Source organism: Sorex araneus, chromosome 3, assembly GCF_027595985.1.
Source record: "Sorex araneus isolate mSorAra2 chromosome 3, mSorAra2.pri, whole genome shotgun sequence".
NCBI classification, from domain to species: domain Eukaryota; kingdom Metazoa; phylum Chordata; class Mammalia; order Eulipotyphla; family Soricidae; genus Sorex; species Sorex araneus.
In genome coordinates this window covers 214753432-214780400 of record NC_073304.1, presented here as the reverse complement: position 1 = coordinate 214780400, position 26969 = coordinate 214753432, and the positions used below count along the sequence as shown (strand labels likewise).

General features: G+C 49.7%; 1 protein-coding gene across 1 annotated transcript in view; it reads left to right on the top strand.

The window, feature by feature from the left end:
• Window positions 1-8988: 8988 nt before the first annotated feature.
• The window catches only part of CALCOCO2 (calcium binding and coiled-coil domain 2), a 34581-nt gene continuing 16600 nt past the window's right edge, over window positions 8989-26969 (top strand). The window contains exons 1-5 of the mRNA XM_055133661.1: window positions 8989-9085; window positions 18209-18410; window positions 23841-23943; window positions 24320-24453; window positions 26492-26617. Of these exons, the coding sequence (XP_054989636.1) occupies window positions 18231-18410; window positions 23841-23943; window positions 24320-24453; window positions 26492-26617 (543 nt within the window). The 5' untranslated portion in view covers window positions 8989-9085; window positions 18209-18230. The remainder of the gene's footprint in view (window positions 9086-18208; window positions 18411-23840; window positions 23944-24319; window positions 24454-26491; window positions 26618-26969) is intronic.

The following is a 26969-nucleotide window of genomic DNA, read 5'->3' as shown; positions in this document are numbered from 1 at the left end:
GTATCCTTCTGAAGCCTCCAGAGACTTGCTCTAGGAAAAGTTCAAAGTTTATGAAGGAGGATGAACCACTAATACATATAGATGCTGCTTTCAGCTTTACCTCATTGGTTTCAGATCTCTCTCTCTCTCTCTCTCTCTCTCTCTCTCTCTCTCTCTCTCTCTCACACACACACACACACACACATTCACACACACCAGTAATTGCCTCCTCTCCAATTCCCCCTTTTCTCTGTTACAGGACCACCAGGAAAATAAAACTTTCATATATCTAGAAAAGTGCATAAAGCTTTGGGGTCAATGACGTAGTATAGGGGGTAAGACGTTTGCCCTGCATATACCTAACAACCCTGATTCCAGAACCATATCTGGTCCCCCAAGTTCCATCAGGAGTGATCCCTGAGTACAGAGCCAGGAGAAAGAGTTGGACATATCTGGATCTGGCCCAAAACCAAAACCAAAAGAAAACAAGGAAAGTGCCTAACTGGTGCAAGTAAGATAAAATAAGATGCCTTTTACGGGTATTGAGCTTTCCATTCTAGACATCCTTTGCTTTATAGCACAAGACCTGAAGAATCTTTAATAAAATAGGGACTAATAAGAGGTAGATGGGGACACTCAATTGCTGGAGGGTTGTGTCATTTGAAGTACCACCTTTGGACCAGAGAGACAGTACAGTGGGTAACGGCGCTTGCTGTGCTAATGGCTGACTGAAGTTCGATTCCTGGCACCACATGCGGTCAGTCCCCCAAGATCCATCAGAAGTGACCCCTGGGTAGAGCATGATTAAGTCCTTAGCACAGCCAGATGCAGCCCACACCTATCCTCCTTACTCTCCCCCTTCCAAAAAAAAAAAAAAATGAAAAGCAGTACAGTATTCACTGGGAGCAGGAAGAATCCTGCTGGGGCCAGAGAGATAGTTCAACCAATAGTGCATGCTCTGCATGGATTTAAACCTGGCACTACCTGATCTCAGAACAGTTCTGGGAGCTGTTCCTGACTATAGAGCTGGGAGTATCCCTTGGCATCCCTGGGTGTGGATCCAAAACCAAGAAACAAAATCTTTCAGGCTCTGATGCCTTTTTTTTTTCCTACTAAAACTTGAGAAATTCTGCAAGACTGAAAGATGCAATTCACAGATCAGGCTCATGCCCAGGCATTTTCTAAACAATATCCAGTACACTTCTAAGAGTGTGTGTGTGGGGGAATACCCAAAAACAGATTCTGGATTCAATTCCCAGCTCTACCACAGAGTAGAAGAGTGAGTGTGGGTGAGGTAACGAGTAATGGAGTCTCTTTGTGTCTCCGTTTCCTCATAAGTGAAATGAGAAAAATAAAAACATTCATCTGGTAGAGGTGGATATAAAGATTGCTTTAGTATTGCTAATGCTAGGGGTATTTTGGGTCTTTTTTTTTTTGGTTTTTTTTTATTTTTTTTAGTTTTTGCTTTTCATGTCACACCCGACAATGCACAGAGGTTACTCTTGGCTCTGCACTCAGGAATTACCCTGGTGGTGCTCAGGGGACTATATGGAATGCTGGGAATCGAACCCCGGGGTCAGCCACATGCAAGACAAGCGCCCTACCCGATGTGCTATTGCTCCAGCCCTAATGCTAGTATTTTTAAGGTGCACTTGGTTCAAAATAAGAAGGTCGGGGCTAGAGAGATAGCACAGTGGCTAGGAAACTTTCCTTGTTCAAGTCTGATGGGGGTTCCAACCCTGGCACCCATCTGGTCCTCTGAGCCTATCAGGAGTGATTCCTGAGTGTAGAGCCAGGAGTAACGCCTGAGCACAGCTGTATGTGACCCCAAAACAAAAATAAATAAGAAATAGGTGTGGGAATATTTGCAGGGGGCTGTGAGGGCAGGAAAGACAAAAGGGTCTTTCCCGGGAGGCTTTTGCGGAAGGAAGAAAAGGAATCCGTGAGGAACCCAGAGACCCCAGAGAGAAAGAAGTGTAAAAAGTGTGCAGGGGGGGACCCAGTTGGGAGGCCAGGAAGTGGGTGTACAAGGGTGGGAATGGGGAGGGGGCCGGGCTCAGAAGGGGAAAGAGTGAGGGAGATGGGAAAGGCTCCAAGCCTTGCGGGGTGGAGGAGGGGACCGGGGTTTGAGGGCGCTGTTGTGACCGTGAGGGGAGGGGAGGAGGACACGCGGCCGCGGGAGGAGGGGGGACAGGCTGCAGAGACCGAAAGGGTCCCGGGGTGTCCGGGCGAGCGGGTTTGGAGATCACCACCACCCCAGAGCGCAAACTGGACACCTGGAGGGGAAACCGGGTCCCCGCAGAACTAGGTGATCGGGGGTGCGGGGAGGCCCTGGATGCCAGAACTGGGCTTTGGGGCGCGCTTACCTAAGTCCTACGATTCCTACCGCCCCGTCTCGCCCCGCGCGGCGGCCAGTTTGCTCGCAATCACACCTCGCTCGGGTAACCGGCCCGACCACCTCTACTCCCAGCAAATCCGACTCCTCCTAATTTGGGGTTCGCCGGGGTCTCAGATTTGCATAGAGGTTGTCGAGGCCTTCGATTGGCCCCTGCGGTCCTCCTCCCGCTCGCTCCCAAGCCTAATAACCGCCCCCCGCGCCCTGGAGGGGGAAGCGCTGGAGGTTGTCCCGGGAGACGACGCGCGGGCGCGGGGCGCGACTTCCAGGTCCGCGCCGTCGGGGCGCGGGGCGCAGGCGCAACCGATCCCGGGAGCCGCCTGGCATCCGAACGGTTTGAACCCCCAGCTCCAGCTGCGCCGGCCAGTGCTGCATTAGCGGCGCTTGGTACTGGATTCTCTCCGGGAAGCCGGGGAAAGAGCCAAAACAAGGTGCAGGAGGCACCGTACTGAGAGCAGCGGATTGGGATTCAAGTTAGCTGTATTATTGACGGGGTAACCTGGACAGTGGTAATATTTGCAGAGGTTTCGCTGGCTTAAATGTAAAAGGCGGAGGGGGTTGCCGGAAAGGTAATACAGGGAGGGGGATGCTAGCTTTGCACGAGGCCAGCCTGGGTTTGATGTCATCTAGTCCCCCAAGTACCTCCAGGTGTAATTCCTGAGTGCAGAGCCAGAAGAAAATCCTGATCACCTCTGGTTGTGGCCCAAAGCCAGCTCCCCGGCCCCCCCCCCAAAAAAAGAATAAAAGGGGTAAAAATTAACTCTTAAAAGTAAAAGGGATGGGGGGCTGGAGTGATAGCACAGCGGGTAGGGCTTTTGCCCTGGTTCGATTCCCAGCATCCCATATGGTCCCCTGAGCACCTCCAGGAGTAATTCCTGAGTGCAGAGCCAGGAATAACCCCTGTGCATCCCCAGATGTGACCAAAAAAAGAAAAAAAAAGTAAAAGGGATGGGGCTGGAACGATAGCACAGCAGGCAGGGCGTTTGCCTCGCACAGGGCAGACCTGGGTTCAATTCCCAGCATCCCATATAGTCCCCCGAGCACCGCCAAGAGTAATTCCTGAGTTCAAAGCCAGGGGTAACCCCTGAGCATCTCGGGGTGTGACCCAAAAAGGAAAAAAAAAGGAAAAGGGATGTGGAAAAGCTATAATTAACATTTGAATTAATCATGGTAACCCCTTCAGAGGCATGAGAGGTCATGATCCAATCCTGCCACTTAGACCAATTAGAGAGGTCACCCGGGCTCAAAGGATCTTGGCTTCCGGTGGTGGGACACCTTGATTTTTCTTTTACAGGTGGAGAATCGGAATAGTGATTGTAGTGACTGGATTAAAATAGTTGTTTCTATTTCCAGCAAAGCCCTAATCCTCTGGGTCTGACTGAAAAGGATTGTCAGTGGAAGCTGTTTCAGCCTGGTTAATATGGGACTGGAGAAAGATCAAACAAAGGCTGGATTTTAAGTTCCTGAACATAGTGTTTTTAGGAAACGCTCTTTAAGGATGGAGCCAAGAATTTTTGTAGCCGATGCCTTTCCTCCTCCTCCTTGAGAATGTTCCAGATGCGCAATTTCTTGCTACTGAAACAGAGCTGTCCCTGTAGAAAAGGACTGGAGAGCCCCAGGTTAAGACTCACAGATTATGGGTCTCTTTGGGGGAACAGAACACTTTTCCAGCCCATGAGGGGGAAACAGAAAAGACAGAAACCTAGAATCTCAGGATTGATGGCAGAGGCGGGATCCTGACCCCAATGCGGAGTGTGCTGGATGGATGGAGTCAGAAACACTTCCTGGATGGGACCAGAGAAGCTTTTCACAGATTCACGTGGGGGTCCTGTGCCGCCACTTGTGCCCAGGGCCTCATTCTGTGATCAGTGGAGATGAGGCAGGAACACACCTACCTCCTTCTGGCAGACGCTGAATCCAGTCTGCACTTCCCCTTACACACATGAAGCAGAGCTGGGCGACACCCCCTCTCCCCACCAGGTTGCTCAGGCAGCAAGGTCTGTCCTTGGACACATGGCCATTCCCTGAAATTGTGCGCATCAGATTTTAGTCTCTGGAGCCCTAAATCTCCCTTATTAAGCTGATCCATGAAGCTTGATCATTAGTTGTTTGCAGAGTTCTTCACTACTTACTGGTTGCTCTTGGCCACCTAGAAATAAACCTTGTGACATTGGGGACCAAAATTGGTAAAGGGACTTTCCCTCCTCATAGTGGACCCTGTACCTTTCCCCCCACTGGCCTGCTCAGGAGAGTGGAGACAAAGGCAGCCGCCAGCACCCGCCCAGAGAGAGCTCAGTCACCCCGGAAGGCCCAAGGTGACAGCGTCAGCAGCTGTTCCAGAAATCTCTTTGCCATTCCAGTCTCCTCCTGGCCCTGGGCGATCCTGCCCCTCCCCCTGGGGGGCAGGGGACCACCATCCACTGGCCACCCGGCAGATGCTTCCCCCAAACCAACTGGCCCGGCTCTGCTCCCCGCCCCCAGCCGGCAGCTTCCTGTCCCCAGTGCCCTACCAATCTGCTCTGCCAAGCTCTCGCTTTGGTCTCAGGTCCCTCCGGAGTGATATTGTGATGGAAATGAGGGAGAAGATGCAGGAAGGAGACACAGAGATTTACAGCTTCCAGAGGGCTTCCATTAAAACCTCTTGACAACCGGTTATTTATGAGGGGAGCTGCAATGGGCGCTAATAGGCCAGAGCCTGGCACCGCTGTCCCTCCAGGGGCGCAGACAGGAGAGAACCCAGGGAGAAGAAACCCGGGAGCTGGCCTTACTGGGGAGCTGAGTGGGCCGTGACCCCGTCAAGCAGCCCCTCCAGGGCCAGAGAGTGACAGCCCGGAAATCAGAGCAGCCTGGTGATTTGCGCCAGCAAACCAGGAAGATGCGCAGGGCAGACACGGAGGGACTTGCTGGGCCCGGAAATGAGCGGCTGAAGAAGTGAGCTGGAATAAAGACATGCACGCACGCATGGGCCCTGTCCCCTCTTCTGAGCTCCAACTCAGAAGCAAGCATGTGTGACAGAAAGAAAAAGGTCGAAACTGTTTTCCTTTCGTTCCTAAGGAAGCCACGTGACTAAACAAATAGTAAGACAATACGAAAATGCTTCAAAAGCTCTTGGTTCTACAGCTGACACACAAACTGTTTCTCAGTTTGGGATTCTAAGTCACTGATGAGATGGGGATGGGGGGGCGGGGCGTCAGGGGGGGGAGGAGAGGGAGGGAGGGGGGAGGAAAGGGAGGGAGGGAGAGCGCACACACTGCTGTTGCTCCTTTAAAGCAGCGTCCCTTGGGGAATTCTTTTTTTTTTTTCCAGGTCCCTTCGCAAATAAAAGTCTCCATCTGCACACTGCGAATGAGGCAGAAAGTGGAAGTAAGGCAAAGGTACTCAGACAGTGTAGTCTTACATCCCCAGCTTTGGCTGGAGTCCTGTGTGTCGGCTTTATCAGCGCAGGCTGAGGGAGCCGTGTCACAAGCAGGATTCTCCTTTCACAAGCAGGATCCTCCTTTATGGGGAAAAGCTCTTAGACTTGCTGTTTTCTTGTTTTCAGATGAGAGAATGGACAAAGCTTGGTCAGAGCCTTGCAGAGGGTCCAGAGAGCCCACACCTCCTTCCTCCACACATTTTTGTTAACGTTTGGGAGGAAAGAGAAGGAGAAATGGCTGCCCAGCACGTTTTCTCAGTTCTGTTTTGACGTGTACGTGACGCAAGAGCCCTTGGGAATGGGGCTGCTTGCTTGGCTAGGAGCAAAGGATTCTATATTTTGTCTTACTTGTTATCTTTTTTTTTTCTTTTTTGTGTCACACCTGGCAATGCACAGGGGTTACTCCTGGCTCTGCACTCAGGAATTACTCCTGGCGGTGCTCAGGGGATCATCTGGGGTGCTGAGAATCGAACCCAGGTCGGCCGCGTGCAAGGCAAACGCCCTACCCGCTGTGCTATCCCTCCAGCCTCCATTGTTATCTTCTCTTGAATTTGGAGGGAGAATGGTGTTTCTCAAAGGAGCCCTTTGTGGTTATTTTCAGATTAGACTTTTCTTGGTTTACATGATTTTGAGAAATAAGTTCCAGAGAAGTTTTCCTGAGGTGGGAGAGATAGCACAGCAGGTAGGGTGTTGGCCTTGCTGCCTTGTTCCAGGCAGACCCAGGTTCTATGCCCAGCACCACACGTACATGCTTCCCTGAATACCACCAGGAGTGATCCTTTAGCACAGAGCCAGGTGTTACTGCCAAGTGTGGAAAAAAAAACTGCTTTACTAAAAAGGGAAAGTTCTCTGACAGCTGGTGCAGTAACAGGTAAGTGTCTCGGGCTCATCCTCTGTGCAAAGCAGTTTGGTTTCCATGGTGATGTACATATGGTAGGATCACCTATTGTAACAAAAAAGAAACCAAGAATTATGTTATATATTATGTTTGATTATAATTATGTTTGAATTTTTTTTTTTTGCTTTTTGGGTCACACCCGGCAATGCACAGGGGTTCCTCCTGGCTTTGCACTCAGGAATTACTCCTAGCGGTGCTCAGGGGACCATATGGGAAACTGGGGATCGAACCCAGGTCGGCCACATGCAAGGCAAATGCCCTACCCGCTGTACTATCGCTCCAGCCCCTGATTTTTAAAGTTTTATCTAATAGTCAGTGGGAAAATGTAAAAATCTATAGATATAAATACAGCAAGTATATTTATATGCATTATAAACTGAAAGAAGTGTTCATAGAACTTTCAAGAAAAGGCAAAACTTTTCCCCTGTACAGTTATTAAATTGAACAGGGCTGAAGCAATACTATAACGAGTAGGGAACTTGCCTTGCATGTGGTCCACCCGTGCATTCTATCCCTGGTACCCTGCGCATTCCCCTGGAGATCTCTCCGGCCCTCGGAGAGACAACAGTGGAAAGCGCTCCTAATTGGGTGGGTTCTGTGAGCGGTTCTGACCTGAAATAAAACTAGTGAGGATAATAAATAGGGGGCCCAAGACGACACATGCCGATCAAGGGCAACTTTATTAATTGCCACGCTGGTTTTATACTTTTCTTAGCAGGGGGTTGGTACATAAGTTGTCAATCATCAGGGAAGTGTCTTCTCAGACCAAATAAGGAAAGGTTCAGGGTGTATTAGGTGGGCTTACAACATTCTTCAAGAGTAGATTGAGAAATAGTGGGGAGAGGAAGGCAAGGGTTTATCTGGCAGGAGCATCTGGCAGGAGGAAGGCACAAGGTAGAGGAAGGTATTCTACTTTAGGGGCTTAATGGCGTCTCTTAGTTAACTGCCCTGGGCTACTTTTACCTCTTGAGTTTGGCTATTTCCTTTGTCACAAGGGCACCTGTGCCTCAGGTCAAGCAAAGCTGGTAATGGAATTTTCCGGTTTGTCCAGGGTAAAGGTTTCGGGGTCCTCTTTTGTTCAGGGTCCTGAGCAGTCCCCAACAGTACCCCCTTTGGTCCCCTGTGTTCTGCCATGAGTGATCCCTGGGGGATACTTGAGTAGAGCCAAGAATAAGTGTTGAGCACTGCCAAGTATAGCCTGAAAACCCAAACAAGTGAAGATGTTAAAACATTTTATCTTGCGATTGGAGCAATAGTATAGTGGTAGGGTGCCTGCCTTGCACTTGCCCAAGCTGGGTTCAATCCTTGGCACCACATATGGTCCCCTGAGACCCACCAGGAATGAACTCTAAGTGCAGAGCCAGGAGTAAGCCCTGAGCATCACCAGGTGTATCAAAAAAAAAAAAAAATTCTCAGACTGGCGTGATAATACAGTGGTCAGAGTAACTTGCTTTGCATACTGCCAACCTGAGTTTATCCCTGGCATTCCATATGGCCCCTCCAGCCCCCAGGAATGGTCTCTGAGTGTAGAGCTAGGTGTACACCAGGTACAAGGTGGCTCAAGAAACAAAAGAAAACAAAACATTGGGGCTGGAGTGATAGTACAGTGGGTAGGTTGTTTGCCTTGAACCTCAAAATGGTTCTCTGAGCACCTCCAGGAACAATTTCTGAGTGCAGAACCAGGAGTTACCCCTGAGCATTACCAAGTGTGCCCACCCCGTCCAAATTTTATTTCACTCAGAGACACAGTCAAATAGATGTTCAAAAAAAAACAACAAAATTTGTCTGAGAAAAAGAAATGTTGAAAGGAATTGCAAATAGAAGCAAAAGAAAAAAATTGTTTCCCTACAAGGGAAATAATTCAATAAACCTCTAGGTTATCAATTACCTACGATTTAAGGTCTTGTAAAATAATTCACATGCAATCAATCCAAGTCCGGAAAGTTAACAGGATTCTTGCTGAAAGCAAGCTAAGAGATTGATCAGATTATCGATGTGCACTGACTTAGCAGGATTCCCGATGGGGTCACTTCTAGGCTCGGGGCTCGCAAAGCACCCTGCGCGCAGGTAGATTTCTGGGTCTCCTTTGGGACCGGCGGGAGGCAGGTTCCAACAGACGCCAGAGGGACTCGGAGTGACGCGTGCGGGGGGCAGTCGGCAGTGCGGGCGGGTTTGTGGGTTTGCCCTCGGGGAGGGAAGGGCGCTCCATGCAGAGGGAGTCGGAGGCGGGGGCGCGCCTCCGGACCCGGCCGCACACTACGACTCCCAGCACGCCCCGCGGCCAGGGCGGGGCCTGCTGACCGTTGCGGCGCGGTGGGCGAGGCCAGGCGGGTTTTGAGCCCCGCCCCGGCCCGGTCGCTGCCCATTGCTGTGGCGCCGCGGCCAGCTGCTGCCCCCGGTGAGTTCCCGAGCGACGGAGGGCGCCGAGGGCCCCGGCCCGCGGGGGGCGCGCTTCGGGCCCTGGGCAGAGCGGGAAGTGCAGCTGGTTTCGGTTCTCACTGCGGTCCGCCCCTCCGGGGTGACCCGGGTCACCCGGATGGGAGTGGTGCCTGGAGCCCCCCAGCCCCGTGGGCGGGCCGCGGGCGAGGCAGGCCGGCTCCCCCACCCCCACCCCCGCCCGCCGACGGCGGCGCCGGCCCGACGGCAGCTCCCGGGCCGCGAGCGGGGCCCCTGCGGGCCCGGCGGCTCGGGGCCTCCGCCGTGCGTCACGACGTGCCGGCCGCTCCGCGGGGCCCGAGCCCCGCCGCCCCCGGCCCTGGCCGCGACGTCATCGCCGTCCGCGTGGGGCCCCGGGCTCGCCACTGCCCCCCCGGGCCTCGCCCTCCCGCCGCCGGAGCCCCTTTGCCGAGGTCAGGCCGGCTGGACCCCGGGACGGCCGCGGAGAAGAGCGAGCTCGTGGAGCGCACTGACCGCGCCGTCTAGTGGCTGTGCCGTGCCCCGCCCCCGCTCTCCCCGCCCACCCCGACACCCTCCCTCACCCCGCCACCCCCACCCCACTTTCCCCACCACCCCTCACCCCCCACCTTGCTCTCCCCGCCACGCCCACCCCCACCCACCCTGCCACCTCCACCACCCCTCACCCCCCACCTTGCTCTCCCCACCACCCCTCACCCCCCCTCCCGCCCTACCCACCACCCCTCACCCCTACCCCTTTCCCTGCCACCCCCACCCCTGCTCACCCCGCCACCCCACCCCTACCCCCATCTCGTTCCCCTTCCACTCCCCACCCTTGCCCACCCTGCCACCCCCTCCCCACTCACCCCTCACCCCCACCCCGCTCACCCCCCCACCCCACTCACCTTACCCCCCACCCCTGCCCATCTCACCACTCCCACCCCCACCCCCTTACACCATCATCTCCTACCCCTATCCATCCTACCACACACACCCCCCATCCCACATCCCCACGTCTGGCCCTCCTTCATCCCAGAGGGGAGCGGTCTTATCCCTGCTCTCATGAGGATTGCAGCTCTGAGCAGCCTTAGTCACTCCCTCCCACCACCACCCCCATCTCTTGGATTCTTGGTTCTGCTGCTGCAAAGCAACAAGTGACTATCAGTTGAATCATCGGGATATTCTATTAGACTCTTCCTTATTAAAAAAAAAAAAAGGAGAAGAAGAAGGAAAAGTTGAAAGGGCTGTGGAGACAGTACCAGAGGACAAAGGGCTTGCCTGGCATGTGGTGGACCCAGGTTGGGTCTCTGGCACCACTTGGTGCCTTCAGCAGAGAGCAGGGAGTATCCTTCGGACAGCGCCGGGTGTGGCCCAAGTCACCCACACCCCTCCAAGAACAAAAACAAAAAAATTCAAACCATTTTGGAAGTAGAGCTCCATAGGTACAGGAGAAAAGGCTGTTCAGGGGTTCTCAGAACGAGTCGCCACCACCAGGCAGCCCTGAAAGGAAAGAACTTTGGTTGGTTAGACGCGGCTGATAAGAGTTCCCCCACGGAAGGCAGATTGTCTTTCCAGCAGATCTGGGGCTCTTGGAGAACCTGATCTTGCTCACCGGTGTGGCAGCAGGCTCCGTCCTCTCCTTAGGTGATTAGACAGTGAAAATGCACTCAGGCTTCCTTTCTCTTTCACTTGGAATTATTATTGGAGCAGAAGGGTTTCTGAGCGAGTTTCGAACCTTCTCCACACATATATTTTTTTCTTTTGAGAGGAAAGAAAAAAATTTCTCTTTGGGCTTGAAAGAAAAAAATTTCTCTTTGGGCTTGAAAGAGAAGCAGTGAGACTTGGCCAGAGTCTCAGGCTAGTCCATGGCAGAACTAGAACAGGAACCCAGTGCCCTTTCTTTGCACTAGGCCTAAAACACCTTTACTGCCGGTGTCCCACACTCGCCCCTTTCAAAGAAAAAGTGGATACTCCCCGTCAAATGATGATTTATGCATAGCTTCGAGGTTTTCTTGCAGTTTCTTCGGGTTGCTTGTATCTCGTCCCAGAACAGCTTTTTGGTTCTTCCCCTAGTACAGCTGGCCTGTGTTTTTTACATGTGGCTTGCTGAGGACAAGCAGGGCAGCCTGTGCAAACAGCAGAGATGGAATAGTATAAAAATCCTCCCGTGGCTGGGGTGGAGAGATAGTACAGTGGGTAGGGCGCTTGCTTTGTATGCAGTCCATTTGGCTCAAGACTTCACACACACACACACACACACACACACACACACACACACACACACATACACACACACACACACACACACACACACACACACACACATTCCTCTCTCTCTCTCTCTCCCAGGAATGGTCCCTGAGTGCAGAGCCAGAGGTAAGCCCTGAGCCCTGCTGGATATGGTCACCACCCCACCCCCCAAAAAATAGCCTCCTGGGAACATAAAATTTTTCTAACCACAAAGATTTAGATAAGAAATTTGAAAGAGGGGCTGGAGTGATAGTACAGTGGGTAGGGCATTTGCCTTGCACTTGGCCAACCCGGGTTCGATTCCCAGCATCCTATTTGGTTCCCTGAGCACTGCGAGGAGTAATTCCTGAGTGCAAAGCCAGGAGTAACCTCTGTGCATCGCCGCATGTGACCCAAAAAGAAAAAAAAGAAGAGGGGCTGGAGCAATAGCACAGCGGGTAGGGCGTTTGCCTTGCACACGGCCAACCCGGCTTCTAATCCCAGCATCCCATATGGTCCCCTGAGCACCGCCAGGGGTAATTTCTGAGTGAAGAACCAGGAGTAACCCCTGTGCATCGCCGGGTGTGACCCAAAAACCAAAAAAATAAATAATAAATAAATAAATAAATAAGAAAAAAAGGGGCTGGAGCGATAGCACAGCGGGTAGGGCGTTTGCCTTGCACGCGGCCAACCCGGGTTCTAATCCTAGCATCCCATATGGTCCCCTGAGCACCGCCAGGAGTAATTCCTGAGTGAAGAGCCAGGAGTAACCCCTGTGCATCGCCAGGTGTGACCCAAAAAAACCAAAAAAAAAAAAGAAAAAAAAGAAGAAATTTAAAGGAGAGCTCAAAGGGGTGAGGACATGCTTTGCATATGGGAAGCCAGGATTCAATCCCTGACACCACATGGAACCGGAATATTTAATACCATTAAATATTTGCATTGTTAAGAGTCTTGAATCCAGAATGGACTTGGGAAATTTTGTATCAGAGCAAGTGGTTCCATCATTTGAAGACCAGCGATTGTGTCTTAGCTTATGCCCAGGGCCATCTGCACAACTTGGGAGCTGTTACCAGCATTCTCTGAAGGGAATGCCGAGCATCTCTGCCTGTCAGGAGAGGAGTAGCACTCCATTTTGCTAATTGTGAGTAGTTTAGCAATTAAGTAGGTAAAAGGAGGAAGGAACTTGATTATAGGTAGGTTTGGCTTTTACTGATCTTTGCTCAGACTGTTGTCCAGTCAAGATCAGCTCTACATTTCTCTCTTGCCTGGGGAAGTGTCCTGTCTCCTCAAACACTTGCTACTGGTTTACCAGGCAAGTGTTGGGGCCGGAGAGAGAGTCCAGCGGCAGGTGGGGTGCCTGCCTTGCATAGCCAACCTGGGTTCGATCCCCAGCTCCCCCTATGGTTCTCTGAGCACTCCAGGAGTGGCCCCTGAATACAGAGCCAGGAATAGTCCCTGCCACAGCCAGGTGTGGCCCCAAAATCAAATAAATAAAAATAAAAGGCTAGCGTAAAAATGTTGGACATTCTCTAAGGCAAAGCTTTAGTGAGTCATAAGACACTTTCTTCTTCGTGCTTCAGCATACATGAGGAAAGTTGTTGAGTTGATTTGGTTAAATGTTAGCATTATTAGAGGCTTGGACAAGGCAGTGTTGTTGCTTGCTGCGTTTTCAGCATTTCTGCACGTGAGTGTAGTTAATAGGTTCACTCGGGAAGAGCTGAAGTAGAATTGGTGGTGGTGGGTCTCTTCAACAGCACCTGCACGTCCCGGCACTCCCCGTCACAAATCCTGGGGGCAGGAGCAAGCTCATTAGATGCAAACATGTCAGATCTGCTTAGAAACCAAGAGTCTCAGGAATTGATTTGAAAATCCATTGCCTGCCTTGAAGGAGGTTCCTAATCCTTTTGGAACCCAAACTAGGGTAAAGGGCAGGAGTGTGTGTGTGGCGGGGAAACAGCTCTAGGACAGAGTTCAGGTAAATCAAGTAAAGTATCTCTGCCCGTTCACGGAATCCCAGGGATCCCGGCACTGTTTTCTCATGTATGATGATACGTGAGTATTGTATGAGTGTGTCCCATCAGTGCACACAGGTCATGCGGGGTCAGATCACACCCTGGGAACCCGGCCATGCAGGGCATGTGCTCTACACCCGAGCCACATTCCTCCTCACAGGGATTTTTATTTTATTTATTGGCTTTGGGGGTCACACTCAGCTGTGTTCATGGCTTACTCCAGGCTCTGTGCTCAGGGATCCCTCAGGGGACCCTGCAGGGTGCCAGGGTTCGAATCCAGGTCTACCACATGCAAGGCAGGTGCCCGACCCACTGTGCTGTCTCTCTAGTCCCTCCCTCTCAGTAATCTGATGTTTGTAAAAGCCCTGTTTGCTTTCCCTGGTAATGCTTATGTGGTCAGCCTTTGGTTTGCAGTGGGGGAAGGAATTAGGTGAGAAGTGTTGCGTGATTTCTAGGAGGCTCCGTTCCTTCCACGGCTTTTTCATGACCCAGTAATTCCTGGGTTTCTAGATTTAACTTCTGTTCATATATTGAATCTCTTCCTTGCCCATGTGGATATTTCCAGAATTAGAAATGAATGGTAGACAGGTGCCTGAGTGGGAAGCGTGGTAAACATGGGATAAGTTGTTGCTTAAATCATTCTAGTTTCCCTTCCACATTCTCCCTCCACGCACTTGCTCCCTTCCACAGCCCCCACCAGGTCCTTTCTAGACTGAGTTGTCAGAAAACAAAGGCCCTGAACCATTGGAGGACCCTATTTCTCCCAGGAAGTTCTTATCACTGGGAAGGAGGAAAAGCTTTAAGGATCATTGCCCTTAAAAATCAGCAGATGGCTTCTTCCTGGAAGAGATAAAGGAGGCACGTCTGTTCTGACCCAGTTCAGTCTGGCACGATTACACTCTAGATTTATTTTTTTGTACCTTCAGCTTTTGTTTTAACTTAAAAAAATTTTTTTTGGCTTTTGGGCCTCACCCAGTAGTGCTCAGGGATAACTCTTTACTCGGGAATCACTCCTGGTGGGCTTAGGGGACCATATGAAATGCCAGGAATGGAACCTGGGTTGGCTACATGCTAGGCAAACGCCTTACTCACTGCGCTGCACTGTCTCTCTGGCCCCATGTCCTCAGCTTTTGTAAGAAGAGAAAGGAAGCCACTGCTCTTCTCTTCCTGAGAGGAGAGATTTTTGTTTCAAGAATGACCGAGCTCTGAATACTCAGAGTGCCACTCGCTTCCCCAAGTCCTTCTGGGAAAACGTTGAGATCTCTGAAATGGGAAACTCTTGCGTCTCTTGCATTTTTGATAAGCCAAGACCCCGGACCATTGACTTTTCCAAGTGGATGATTAGGTTTTCAGATGAATGAATAGTTTCCATTTGGCTATTCATTCAAGCTTCAGAAGATGAGACCTTTCATGTCATTTTGTGTCTATTGTGTGTATGTGATTTGTGTGCTGACCTTCTCGTGAACAAACTTACAGATTGCTTGTTTTGTTAGTAATCAAAGAGAGGCTAGACCAAGCCCCCAGACCCTTGTCTGGTCTTGTCTGCCAGATTCGCAGCCAGTTGAAAAACAGCTTGCCAGAGTTTGAGTGTGTGGAAGGTGGGTAATGGAGTGTAAATTTTATGGGTCCTTAAGGAAATAAAATCTGTGCCTTTTGCATTTTGGGCACCACCTCCCTTGAACCAGCTATGCCAGCTGAACCAGCCATGCTAAGAATGGATGTGACACGTGGAGATGATCATTTCTTCATCCTGACTTGGAAAAGAGAAAGCTGAAAAGCAGCAGCTTCTCCAAGGGCACTCAACAGATCAAGAGCAGGTCCAGGGGAGAAAAGAAGTAACCTTCCCATCATTCACACCAGTGTTTACTTACAAGGCCCTTCCTTTCATTTTTTTTTTTTTGATGAATCACATGCATATCTTATTTGTCCGCTTATTCAATGAATACTTAATTGGCAAACACTAGGAGTTACACGTTATATGGTCTATCCAGTGATGATTAGCTTATGAAGGAAAAGAACCAGGACTGTGATACTTAGGGTAACTGAGAGATAGGCTGAGTTGCTCTTTTGGTTTTTGGGCCATACTTGCAATGCTGAACTCAGAGATGATGCCTGGTGGGGTTCAGGGGGGGATCGTATGAGGTACCAGGGTATTGAACCTGAGTTTCCCCGTGCAAAGCGAGCACCCTACCTGCTCTGCTGTCATTCCAGCCCCCTTTCAATCTTTTTCTAACCATGCCTGATTCCAGCCCCCTTTCAATCTTTTTCTAACCATGCCTGTCTTCCGACCTTGTTTCCTTCCTTTGGACCCCCACCCCAACAGTTGCCTCCCTAGTCTTGTGCTTCTAAACTCCTCATTTATGTGATGTTTACCTGTGCCTCCCCACCCTTAGAATATTCCAGGAGCGCACAGGCAGGCCATATTCCCTCCCCCACACACCCTCACACGGCTGTTCTGGGCTTAGGACTAGGGCATATAGTGGCCTCAGTGTGACAGGAGAACCCAAAGCAATCTGCAGGCTGAGAAGGCTCCACGCCTGCCCTCTCTTGCACACGGGCACTCACTCAGGTGGCAGCTTAGCATGGGAACAATCTGGGCCCTTCCTTCAAAATGCGGATCTGAGCTTGAGGTTGAGGATGTGGCTAAACAGTGTTACCCACCAGAGAGCCCTTCTCCATTCCTGAGCCGATTCCCTAGAATAGACAGGTTCCTTCCTCTCTGTTGAAAACTGACTTCTAGGGGACATGAAAGAAGAGGCCTGGCAGGGAGCGAGTTCGAAATAAAACCAGGAAACGAGGAGGGTGGGGCAGGCTGGAAGAGCCCTGTGTTTACAAGCCATTGTCCACTGTGTTCCAACAACTGAATTGTAAGAAGTCCTGTAGTATTTGCCGCTACTGTGCCTCGGCCGCCAGCTGTGTAAATCAGCTGTTCTGTTTTGCTTTAATTTCCCAGTAAAACCCTGCATTACAGTAGTAAGGGAGCAGTAAGATGACAGGCTTGTGAGGGGCAGGGAGTAAATATCTGGTCTCAACAATTCAAAAAGGCTCTCGCTCTCACTTTTTTTTTTTTTTTTAAGGCTCTCGCTCTCACTTTTTTTTTTTTTTTTAATTGCTTTCCCACTGAAGGAGCGTCCCATCTGCCTGGCTATCTAGCTCGGGGAAGGGAGGGTTGTTACTCCCATTTATGGAGGGGGCCAGATTGGTTTGCAGGCCTCCAAACAAGGACTGTATTTTTTTTCTTTTTGGGTCACACCCGGCAATGCACAGGGGTTATTCCTGGCTCATGAGCTCAGGAATTACTCCTGGCAATGCTCAGGGAACCATATGGGATGCTGAGAATCAAACCCGGGTCGGCCGCATGCAAGCAAACGCCCTGCCTGCTTTGCTATCATCCCAGCCCCAGAACTGTATATTTTTATACTCATGGGCAGGCTTTTCTATTCACCTGGAATTATCTTACTCCCTAAGCCCACTTGTCAAAATCCTAATCAGCCTTAAGGGTTTATCTGAGACTCCTCAAACTTTTCTGCATTTGCCTAACCAGTTGTTTCCGTCCTTCTTTTGAACCCAGAAATATTTTGCCCTTATTTTTACAGCCATTTGCAGTCCATTGTAAACTAACTTTCAGATTAGATTGGGACCTTTCTTTGGATGTGGGGCTGGGGGTGGGGGTTTGGGTGTCTCACCCAGTGGTTCTCAGGACTTACTCCTGGTTCTGTGCTCAGGGATCACTCCTGGTGGGGCCCGGGGAATGATATGGCGTGCCAAGGATCAAAGCTGAGTCAGCCGCGTGCAAAGCGAGCACCGACCCGCTATACTGTTGCTCCAGCCTTGTATTGGGACCTTTCTGAGGACAGCGACTGAGTCCTGAAAAATAAGCCACAATCATAGTTGTCTCTAACATCAGCTAAACTTTGTCTTTGAGGAGACTCTATAGGAAGTACTTTATTCTGTCTCCATTATATCTCTACTTTGTGTGAATTTTCGATGACAAGTACTAAAAGACTATTCATGTCACTGCCATTTAATGCTCATACCCCCCAGCCCCCAACCCCCCAATGAATGAGGTTAGTGTTATAGTAGCTCCATTTTACAGAGTAGGAAATGGTCACAGGGCCCGGGCAATTATGTAAATTACCCAAGATCATATATTTAAGAGTTTGTAGATTTGGTTTGGTTTGGTTTGGGGGCCACACCTGGCAGTGCTCAGAACTTAGTTTTGGCTTTGTCTTCAGGGATCATCCTCGTGGCGCTCAGGGGACCCTATTCTGTACTGGGGTCAAACCCAGGTAGGTGCATGCAAGGTGAGCGCCTTAGTCCTTAGACTGTCTCTCCAGCCAAGTGGTGGACTTGTTTCATATCGGGAACTGGAACTCTATCCTTCAACCATACTTCGCCCAACTGCTCTTCTCTCCTTTTCCTCTTGCCCCATCCCCAGCTCCTGGCAGAGCCTTACTACTGTAGAGAAGGGCCTGATGACGATACTGGATGGTAACTAGAACTGAGAAATTGGCATCGAGAAATTGACATTCTGATGGTGTCTTGGCTTCTTACAGTAAATCAAATCTAGATCCCAGTTTCCAGCTCAGACCCTTTTCTTCCAGGCTACTGTATTATTTCAGGCACGGAGAAAAGGGGACTAACCTAGCAACTGTACAGAATATGGGAATGGGAGTGTGTCTGTGGTAGTTACCGAGGCCCTCTCAGAAGCTGTTTCAGGCAGTAGGGGGTTACGAGTGCAGAATGACTCCAAGTGAAACTGAAAGCAAGTTGTGTGATCTCGATATTTGTCAGGCTTTTACTTCTCCGGACTTACCTCCAATGTTCTGTGGGTGAGAACGCAGACATTTTCAGCGCTTCGGACTTATTCTATTCCATAACAGGACCTTACCAGGAAACCCCACCATGGAAGAGACCACAGAAGAACCCCCCACATCAGCTGTGTTCCTGGATGATCGTCATTTCTCTCAGGTCATCTTCAACAGCATGGAGAAATTCTACATTCCTGGAGGGGATATCACATGTTACTACAGCCTCACCCAGCATTTTGTGCCCCGCAGGAAGGACTGGATTGGCATCTTTAGAGTAAGCGATACATTTGATACCGAGTGGCTGGGATCTAGAGATGAATCTTAGTTGTCTGAGCATGTGACTGTCTGTATTATAAGCAACTTGAATATTATATCTGGCCAATTTTATTTAATTTGGGGGGGTTTTGTCTTGGAGCCACACATTGTGCTTAGGAGCTACTCCTGGCCCAGTGCTCAGCCAGGCATCAAGTCTACGCTCAGTCCGTTGAGCTCTTGCTTCGTATGTCTGGTCAGTGTGTGTGTGTGTATGTGTGTGTGTGTGTGTGTGTGTGTGTGTGTGTCTATATTTGTGTCTGTGTGTCTCTGTGTATATGGTTAGTTGAATTTTCTTATTTTGTTTTATTTTGGGGGCTACACCTGGTGATGCTCAGGGCTTACCCCCAGCCTTGCACTCAGAGATCATGGCTGGCAGGCTCAGGGAACCATATGGGGTCCTGGGAATCAAACCCAGGTTGACCACGGGTGGGGCAAACACCCTCTCTGCTGTGCTGTTGACCCAACCCCATCCAATGATTTGTCTCTTGAAGGAAGTGTGCCTTACTTCTTTGTAAAGATTTCCAAGGACAAAGCTTATGCGCGTCCTTGCAGCCCACTTCCAGAGTCCGTTCCCCCAGAGTCCTTTTGGTTCCCGTATAAGAAATGTGCCACTTTCCCGGCTCCCCGCACGGTCTGTCTTTCCCATCAATTCACTCACTTGCCATAATAGCAAATCTTCCTGTTTTCAGCGATAGGAGATAAAGGTCAAATTTAAGTAGTTTTCACTGCCGAGTGCCAACATCACTGACCTTTGTTTTGACACCTCCGTATGTCATGTGCTTGTTGGCCAGTGACGCTCGTCCCGAAGCACACATGACTCCTGCCCGACTGGGAAGGAGCCGGTGCTTTTTCCCATTCATCACCGATTCATCCTTCCTTAATGCTTTGGGATTCTGAGCTAACTAATGGAGCCCCGGAAGCCAGAACTCTTTACTGTCAGTGGCAGGGGAGCAGACAGCCAGAGGGGTCGCCAGGGCTCCTGAGTTAGAAGGATACTGAGTCAGAAAACTGACTGCACACTGATACACTGGAAACCCCAGAGGGGTTTTTCCTTCTCACTTTACAGCACGGCATAGAGATCAACACTGTCCAGTACAACTTTCTGCTCCATTCTTGTTACTGGTTTTGAGTTTTGGTTTGGGGGCCCCATCCAAACGATGCTCAGGAACTTGAAGCTTGGGGGTCATTTCAGTTGGTGCTGAGGTATCTTGTGGGTCCAGGGATTGAGTTGAAACCTCCTGTATGCAAAGCTTGTATACTGGCCCTTCAAGTTATCTCTCCAGTTCTTTCTGTCCAATCAGATTTTCTGTGAACGAGAACTCACCCTTCACCCTCCAGTACTGTAGCCTGTGGCCATATGTAGGCATCAAGCGATCAGAATGTGGCTGGGCGGGGCCAGAGGGGGAGATCAAAGGGCTGAATATATGCTTCCCATGCCAGGGTTCTAGGTTTGATCCCTGAGCACTGGTTCAGGAGTAGCCCCTGGACTTTGCTGAGTATGGCCCAACACGCCACTCCCTAAAGAAAACTGACCTAATGTGACTAGTGTTCACCCCAGAGATGTGGCTCAGCAGCAGTAGAGAACATGCCTGGGGTGTGAGACACCCTGGGTTCAATTCCCCCCACACACACACACCCTGGAAACAAACATCCACAAAATAAAACATGGATGGTATTGCTGAATTTTAAATTGTATTTAATTCATGTATGTTTGAATATAAAATCGGAAACATAATATACTGAATAAGACACTTACTTGCCTTGCATGCAGCTGACAGGGTTCGATCCCTCGCACTGCATTTGTTGCTCCAAGCCCTGCCAGGAGTAACCCCTAAGCCAAGAATGAGTCCTGAGCACCAGCAGGTATAGCCCCCAAACCAAGAAAGAGAAATAGATACCCTCCAGTCACTCTCACGCTGGATGGCAGTTGTGGGTAATGGGAAACATGATTCAGATATTACTAGCTTTGGGACCTTTTTTTCTTTTTCAATTTAGTTATGTCTATTTTGCATAGATTGATCATATTTCCCAAACACTTAGAAGTGTCGACTGAGACACTTCACCCTAAATCAAATATAAATCTTATGCTTTCATAAAAAGCAACATTTTTGGTTTTGTTTCCGGCCACACCCAGCAGTGCCAGAGCCCTGGGATCACACCCGGGCCGCCCGAGTGTGAAGCCTGCTCTCCAGCCCGCTACGCTCTCTCGAGAAACAGAAAGGGAAAAAAAATAATTTGCTTTTGTTTTTGGAACACACCAGGCGATGCTCAGGGGTTACTCCTGACTCTTCACTCATCAGTCACTCCTGGCAGTACTTGGGGGTCTATATGGCATGCCAGGGATCGAACCCAGGTTAGCTGTGTACAAGGCACCTTACCTGCTATGCTTTCTCTCTGGCCTCTCTAGACAAAAATCTTAATAGATTTTTTTTTTTTTTTTGGTTTTTGGGTCACACCCGGCGATGCACAGGGGTTACTCCTGGCTCTTCACTCAGGAATTACCCCTGGCGGTGCTCAGGGGACCATATGGGATGCTGGGATTAGAACCCGGGTCGGCCGCGTGCAAGGCAAACGCCCTACCCGCTGTGCTATCGCTCCAGCCCCCTGAAAATCTTAATAGATTTTTTGGGGCTGGAGCAATAGCACAGCGGGTAGGGCGTTTGCCTTGCACGTGGCCGACCCAGGTTCAATTACCAGCATCCCATATGGTCCCCTGAGCACCGCCAGGGGTAATTCCTGACTGCAGAGCCAGGAGTAACCCCTGTGCATCGCCGGGTGTGACCCAAAAACCAAAAAAAAAAAAAAAAGTAATAGTGTTTTTTAGGTATGATTTTTTTTCTAGGGGTGGTAGCTGTTATTATGGTACTCTGGGGTCACCAGGACCTCACCAAGGAGTCACACATGCCTATGTTGAGCTTAGGGTTTCATACGTGCAAGGCATGCACTTTGTCCCTGCAGTCCCACCCATCACCCTAGCCCCAGTTGTCTTTGATATGTATGCCTAGTGTTGGAGATCAAACCCAGGGCTCCACATATCCTAGGTAGGAACTCTGCCCAGCTACATCCTGAGCCTGCTTTGTATTCTTTTTATTTATTTATTTATGTATTTATTTTGCTTTTTGGGTCACACCCAGCAATGCACAGGGGTTAGTCCTGGCTCATGCACTCAGGAATCACCCCTGGCGGTGCTCAGGGGACCATATGGGATGCTGGGATTTGAACCCGGGTTGGCCTCGTGCAAGGCAAACGCCCTACCCGCTGTGCTATCACTCCAGCCCCTCTTTTTTTTTTTTTGCTTTTTGGGTCACACCCGGCAATGCACAGAGGTTACTCCTGGCTTTGCATTCAGGAATCACCCCTGGCGGTGCTCAGGGGACCATATGGGATGCTGGGAATCGAACCCGGGTCTTTTTATTTTTTTAAATAGCAGTATTTGGATTGTCCCTTCATTTCAGGGGCATTGTCTTACCTCAATAAAGAAATCCTGGTTAACGGGTGGAGTGAGAATACAGCGGGTAGGGCGCTTGCCTTGTACATGGCTGATCCCTGGCACCCCATATGACCTCCAAGCCCACCGGGAGTGAGCCCGAGGGCAGAATCAGGAGTAAGCCCTGAGTCCAGCCAGGCGTGGCCCTCCATACACAAATGAATGAAATGGGTAGGAGTTGACTTTCTTCCTTCAAGGTGGAAACACCCCCATCCTTCCCTTCCAGTGGGCGTTTAAGTACTCCACAGCTTCAGAGGGGAAATATTATACCACAGGAGGCAGGCATGGCTGAGGACCCCTCAGACAATGGAGACCCCTGAGCATCAAAGGCTGAAATTGCAGGTAGTGAGAGGTTGCTTCCTGGTTCCAAGACAGCGGTAATTCTTAGGCTTCCTAGATGGTATTTTGGTCAGAGTGCATTAAAAAGCTCCGGGATGTGAATGAGAACTCCATAAAATTCTATTTCCTGTTGGCTTGCAGGCTGCAGTAAGCTCCAAGATGTTTACAGCAATGGGACATGTACTAATGAGACACTAAAACATGCCCTCGTCTGTCCTGATGAGCTCTTAGCACAACCTTTTCAACCCAGCTCTGGTTTCTTAATATACCAAAAAAAAATTTATTTGTATTTCTTTCTCTTCCCACTGGGCTCAGGCAGGGTCAAAATATGGCAATAAACGTAATTTTGTGTCTAATTTGCTGAGTATTCGCCCCTTGAAGATACAATGGCTCCCTTCCTATTCTCTAGTGTGCTCTTATCTTCCAGAGACAATTTAAGCCATCTTTTACCCTTCTTCACATTTAGTGAGAGGTTTTCCACTTAGCCAGCTCTCTGAGACATGTTTTACGTCTCCTCCTCTCTTACAACGTACTTCATTCAATACCTAGAAGAGGCCTTTATGACTACCAGTTTGTTGCTATTATCTTTAGCTCTGAGAGGCCTTCATTAAATGTGCATTAAGACAAACACCAAAGAAAGGAAATTACATAGGTCTGGACTCAGATGCTGCCTCAACCTGAGAACCCTTTTGCTCCTTCCCCCTTAACACATATATTCAAAAGGGGTATTTTCCGGGCTGGAGCAATAGTATAGCACGTAAGGCATTTGCCTTGTACATGGCTGACTCAGGTTCAATACCCGGCACTTTATATGGTGATTGCCATGAGTGATCCCTAGGTGCAGAGCCAGAAGTAAACCCTGAGCACTACAGGGTGTGGACCCCTTCCCCTAAAAAGGGGGGCATTTTCGAAGGGCAATGGTATAACCAGGTCGTTAGAAGCAGTGGAACTAAATTGGCCATAGCAGAGGATAATCCAATGGGAAGGACAGATTGGAAGTGCTTCCTGATTAGAAAATTCCTAAAGATAAGAAGATATCGGGATCACAGTTCATAATCCTGTATTCAACTTGGAGAATTTTCAGAACTCTTGCTATGGGTGCTGAATAGTTTTCATTTTCTTCTCAGACATATCTTAGTCCCCAGTTTCTTAAACTGTGGCTCATGACCCACATGGTCAAGTAACGTTTTAAAATTTTAGAGGGCAAGAAAGAAAGTACAGTGGGTAGGGCGCTTGCCTTGCACATGGCAAAGTTAAATCCCTGACATCATAAGAGGTGGCCCCAAAATAAAACAAATAAAATGAAAATAAGTGCATTTTAAGAAGACGATAACCAGAGAGATTGTGCAGCAGGTAGGGCACTTTACTCGCCTGCCACCGATCTGAGCCCACCAGGCAAGCCCCCCTCCCCTGAGCACCACCAGACTGATTCCTGAGCACAAGGCCAGGCTGAGCCCGAGCACTGCTGAGCACTGCTGGGTGCGCCCCACTCCCCCACAAAAGGACATAGTCCAGATATCTTCCGTGAGCACTTGCAAATGCTGAATGTCATTGTCATTGTAGGTGGGATGGAAGACCACCCGCGAGTATTACACCTTCATGTGGGCTCCTTTGCCCACGGACCTAAACCAGGAAGCAGCCAAACAGCAGGAAGTTCGCTTCAAAGGTACGGAGAAACCCCAGGACTCTCTTCCTGGAGCAGGAGCTTTCTGGGCAGATAAAAGGCTTGCAGGTTTTTAATTTTCTGACTAGATCTTATCTTGCATTAAAAACCCTGCCTGTGGGCCAGAGAGAAAATACAGCAGGGGAGGGCGCTTGCCTGGTATGCGGCCAACTTGAATTCAGTCCCTGGCACCCATAGGGTCCTCCAAGCACCACACCACCAGGAGTGAGCCCTGAGGGCAGGGCCAGGAGTAAGTCCTGAGTACTGCTGGGTGCGACCACACATACATACACACACACACACACACACACACACACACACACACACACACACACACACAAACACACGCTAAAATAAAAAATTCTGCTTGTATTTTTAGCTTATTACCTGCCCAAAGATGATGAGTATTACCAGTTCTGCTATGTGGATCAGGACGGTGTCATCCGGGGAGCAAGTGTCCCATTCCAGTTTCGTCCAGAAAGTGAGGAGGATATCCTGGTTGTTACCTCTCAGGTCAGTAAGCATCTCACCCCAAGCCTTTGGGGCCATTAAGAATAGCAGTTTGGGGGCTGGAATGATAGCACAGCAGGTAGGGCGTTTGCCTTGCACACGGCCAACCTGGGTTCGAATCCCAGCATCCCATATGTCCCCTGAGCACCGCCAGGAGTAATTCCTGAGTTCATGAGCCAGCAGTGACCCCTGTGCATTGCCGGGTGTGACCCAAAAAAAAAAAAGAATAGCAGTTTTGGGGATTGGAGTGATAGCACAGCTGTAGGGCACTTGCCTTGCATGCGGCCGTCCCGGGTTTGATTCCCAGTATCCCATATGGTCCCCCAAGCACCTGAGTGTAGAGCCAGGAGTAACCCCTGTGCATCGCCAGGTGTGACCCAAAATGCGGGAAAAAAAAATAGCAGTTTCCGGCACTGGAGATAGAGGTCAGTGGGTAACGTGCTTGCATGCACACAGCCAACCTAGGTTCAGTCCCCAGCACCACATACAGGTCCCCGAGCCCTGCTAGGATGATTCCTGAGTACAGGGCCAGGGAAATAGCAGACAGGAGCACAAATTTTGCCAGCAGGGGGTCCAAATTCCATCACAGCACAGCACAGCATGGTTCCCTGAGCACTGCCATGAGCAACCCCTGAGCACCAAGCTGGGAGTACTCCCTGAGCACTTGCCAGGTATGGCCCCAAAAAAACAAACAAAGAAAGAATAGCAACTCCAGGCCACCATTGAGTCAATTTCGCTTTTATTGACTGCCTAACAAATAATGCTGGGAAAAATATACAGTCTGTGTCAAGCCCACTCAGAAATGCTGTACAACTATTGACAGCAGTATAATAATCAGTAACTCCTCCCTCTCTGGAACTTCTGTACCTCACTTGGTATTCCTCACTTAAATTTTCCAGTTACATAATTTTTTTCATTTGCATGTTCACAGTAAATTTACAGGTTCCTTTGAGGAAAGAAGGGCTTTGTAGATTCATTATATATTTATTTATTTATTATATATTATATATAGCTTATAAATAATATATATTTATGTGCAATATATATTATTTATTTATTATATATTTATATATTCTTTGTGAATTTCCTTTCTGCCATCTGAAAGGAGTAACTTCATTTACTTGTTGTTATGTAATTGGAAATCTGCTTTGTATGAGCACATGGTAGCTACAAGGGACATGCTAAAAAATCCTTTCAGGGCAGGGTCGTGTAGCTCAGTGGCAGCAGACACACTTCACATACACAAGGCCCTGGAGTCTGCCCCACCCTGAAACAAACAAAAGAATCCCCTCCCAGGCTAGGGACTGCGCTCCCTGGTGGAGCACTTGCCTTGCCTGAGAGCCTGAGAGTCTATCTCTGACACTGCAAAAGAAATTAAAAAAAAAAAAACCTAAAACACTATTTGTATCATCAAGATCCAAATCCAGGCCCAGGGGTATAGAGTGCCACAGGCCAAAGTGCAGAGATTGGGGCATTTTCTTCTTTTGTTTTTTGGTTTTTGTTGGGGGGCCAGACCTGACAATGCTAAGGGGTTACTCCTGGTTCTGGAATCACCCCTGGTGCTTCTCTGGGGACCATATGGGATGCTGGGGATGAAACCCAGGTTGGCTGTGTACAAAGCAAGCACCCTATCGGGTATATTATCTCTCCAGAGGAGAGTATGAAGGAGCCCTCGATTCCATCCCCACCCCTTCCTGTTCCCTGAAGTACCAAGCCAGAAGTAGCCCCAGTATTTCCAGGTGTGGCACAAATACAAATAAGCAAAAGCAGCTACACTCAGTAGGGAGGCAGGCTGTGCCAAGAATTTGAAGAGGAATCTGCATTTTTTCCGTCATCCGCTCCCTTTACCATTCTTTGGTTTTAGTTTCGTTTCTCTTTCTTGGCAGTGGCAAACTCCTACTGCGGTTGTGTTTCTGTTCCCCTCCCAGTGGGGTGCAGAGGGCATTACAGAGAGGGAACCGCCAGCTCAGCCCATGAGAATTTCCTGCTAGAAGGGTGCAGTCAAGGGTCAAATGTGAAAGTATGGGACGTTCTTTCACAGGGAGAGGTGGAAGAGATCGAGCAAGAGAACAAAGAGCTTCGCAAGGAAAACCAGGAGCTGAAGGACAGCTGTGCTAGCCTCCAGAAGCAGAGCTCAGACCAGCAGGCAGAGCTCCAGAAGAAGCAGGTATGGCCCTGGTTAAAGGTGAACAGAGCAGGGAGTGGCCAGAGAGAGAACAGTGGACTGTGAACACACACTTTGCATACGAGAGGGATCCGCTAAGCATGATTGGGAGCAGAAAAAGAAAAAGCAGGAAAAGTTGCAGGTTCTCCAGACACTTTGTTACTCCTTCTCTTAATCATTCTTGAAATCAGCAGCTGGTAATAAAGGTTGACAATACTCAGAGGCTAGGGGGCCAGAGTGACAGAGGGACAGAGTTGCCTTGGACACAGCCAATCCAGATTTGATCCCTGGCATCCCATATGGTCCCCGAAGCATTGCCAGGAGTAATTCCTGAGTGCAGAACCAGGTGTTATCT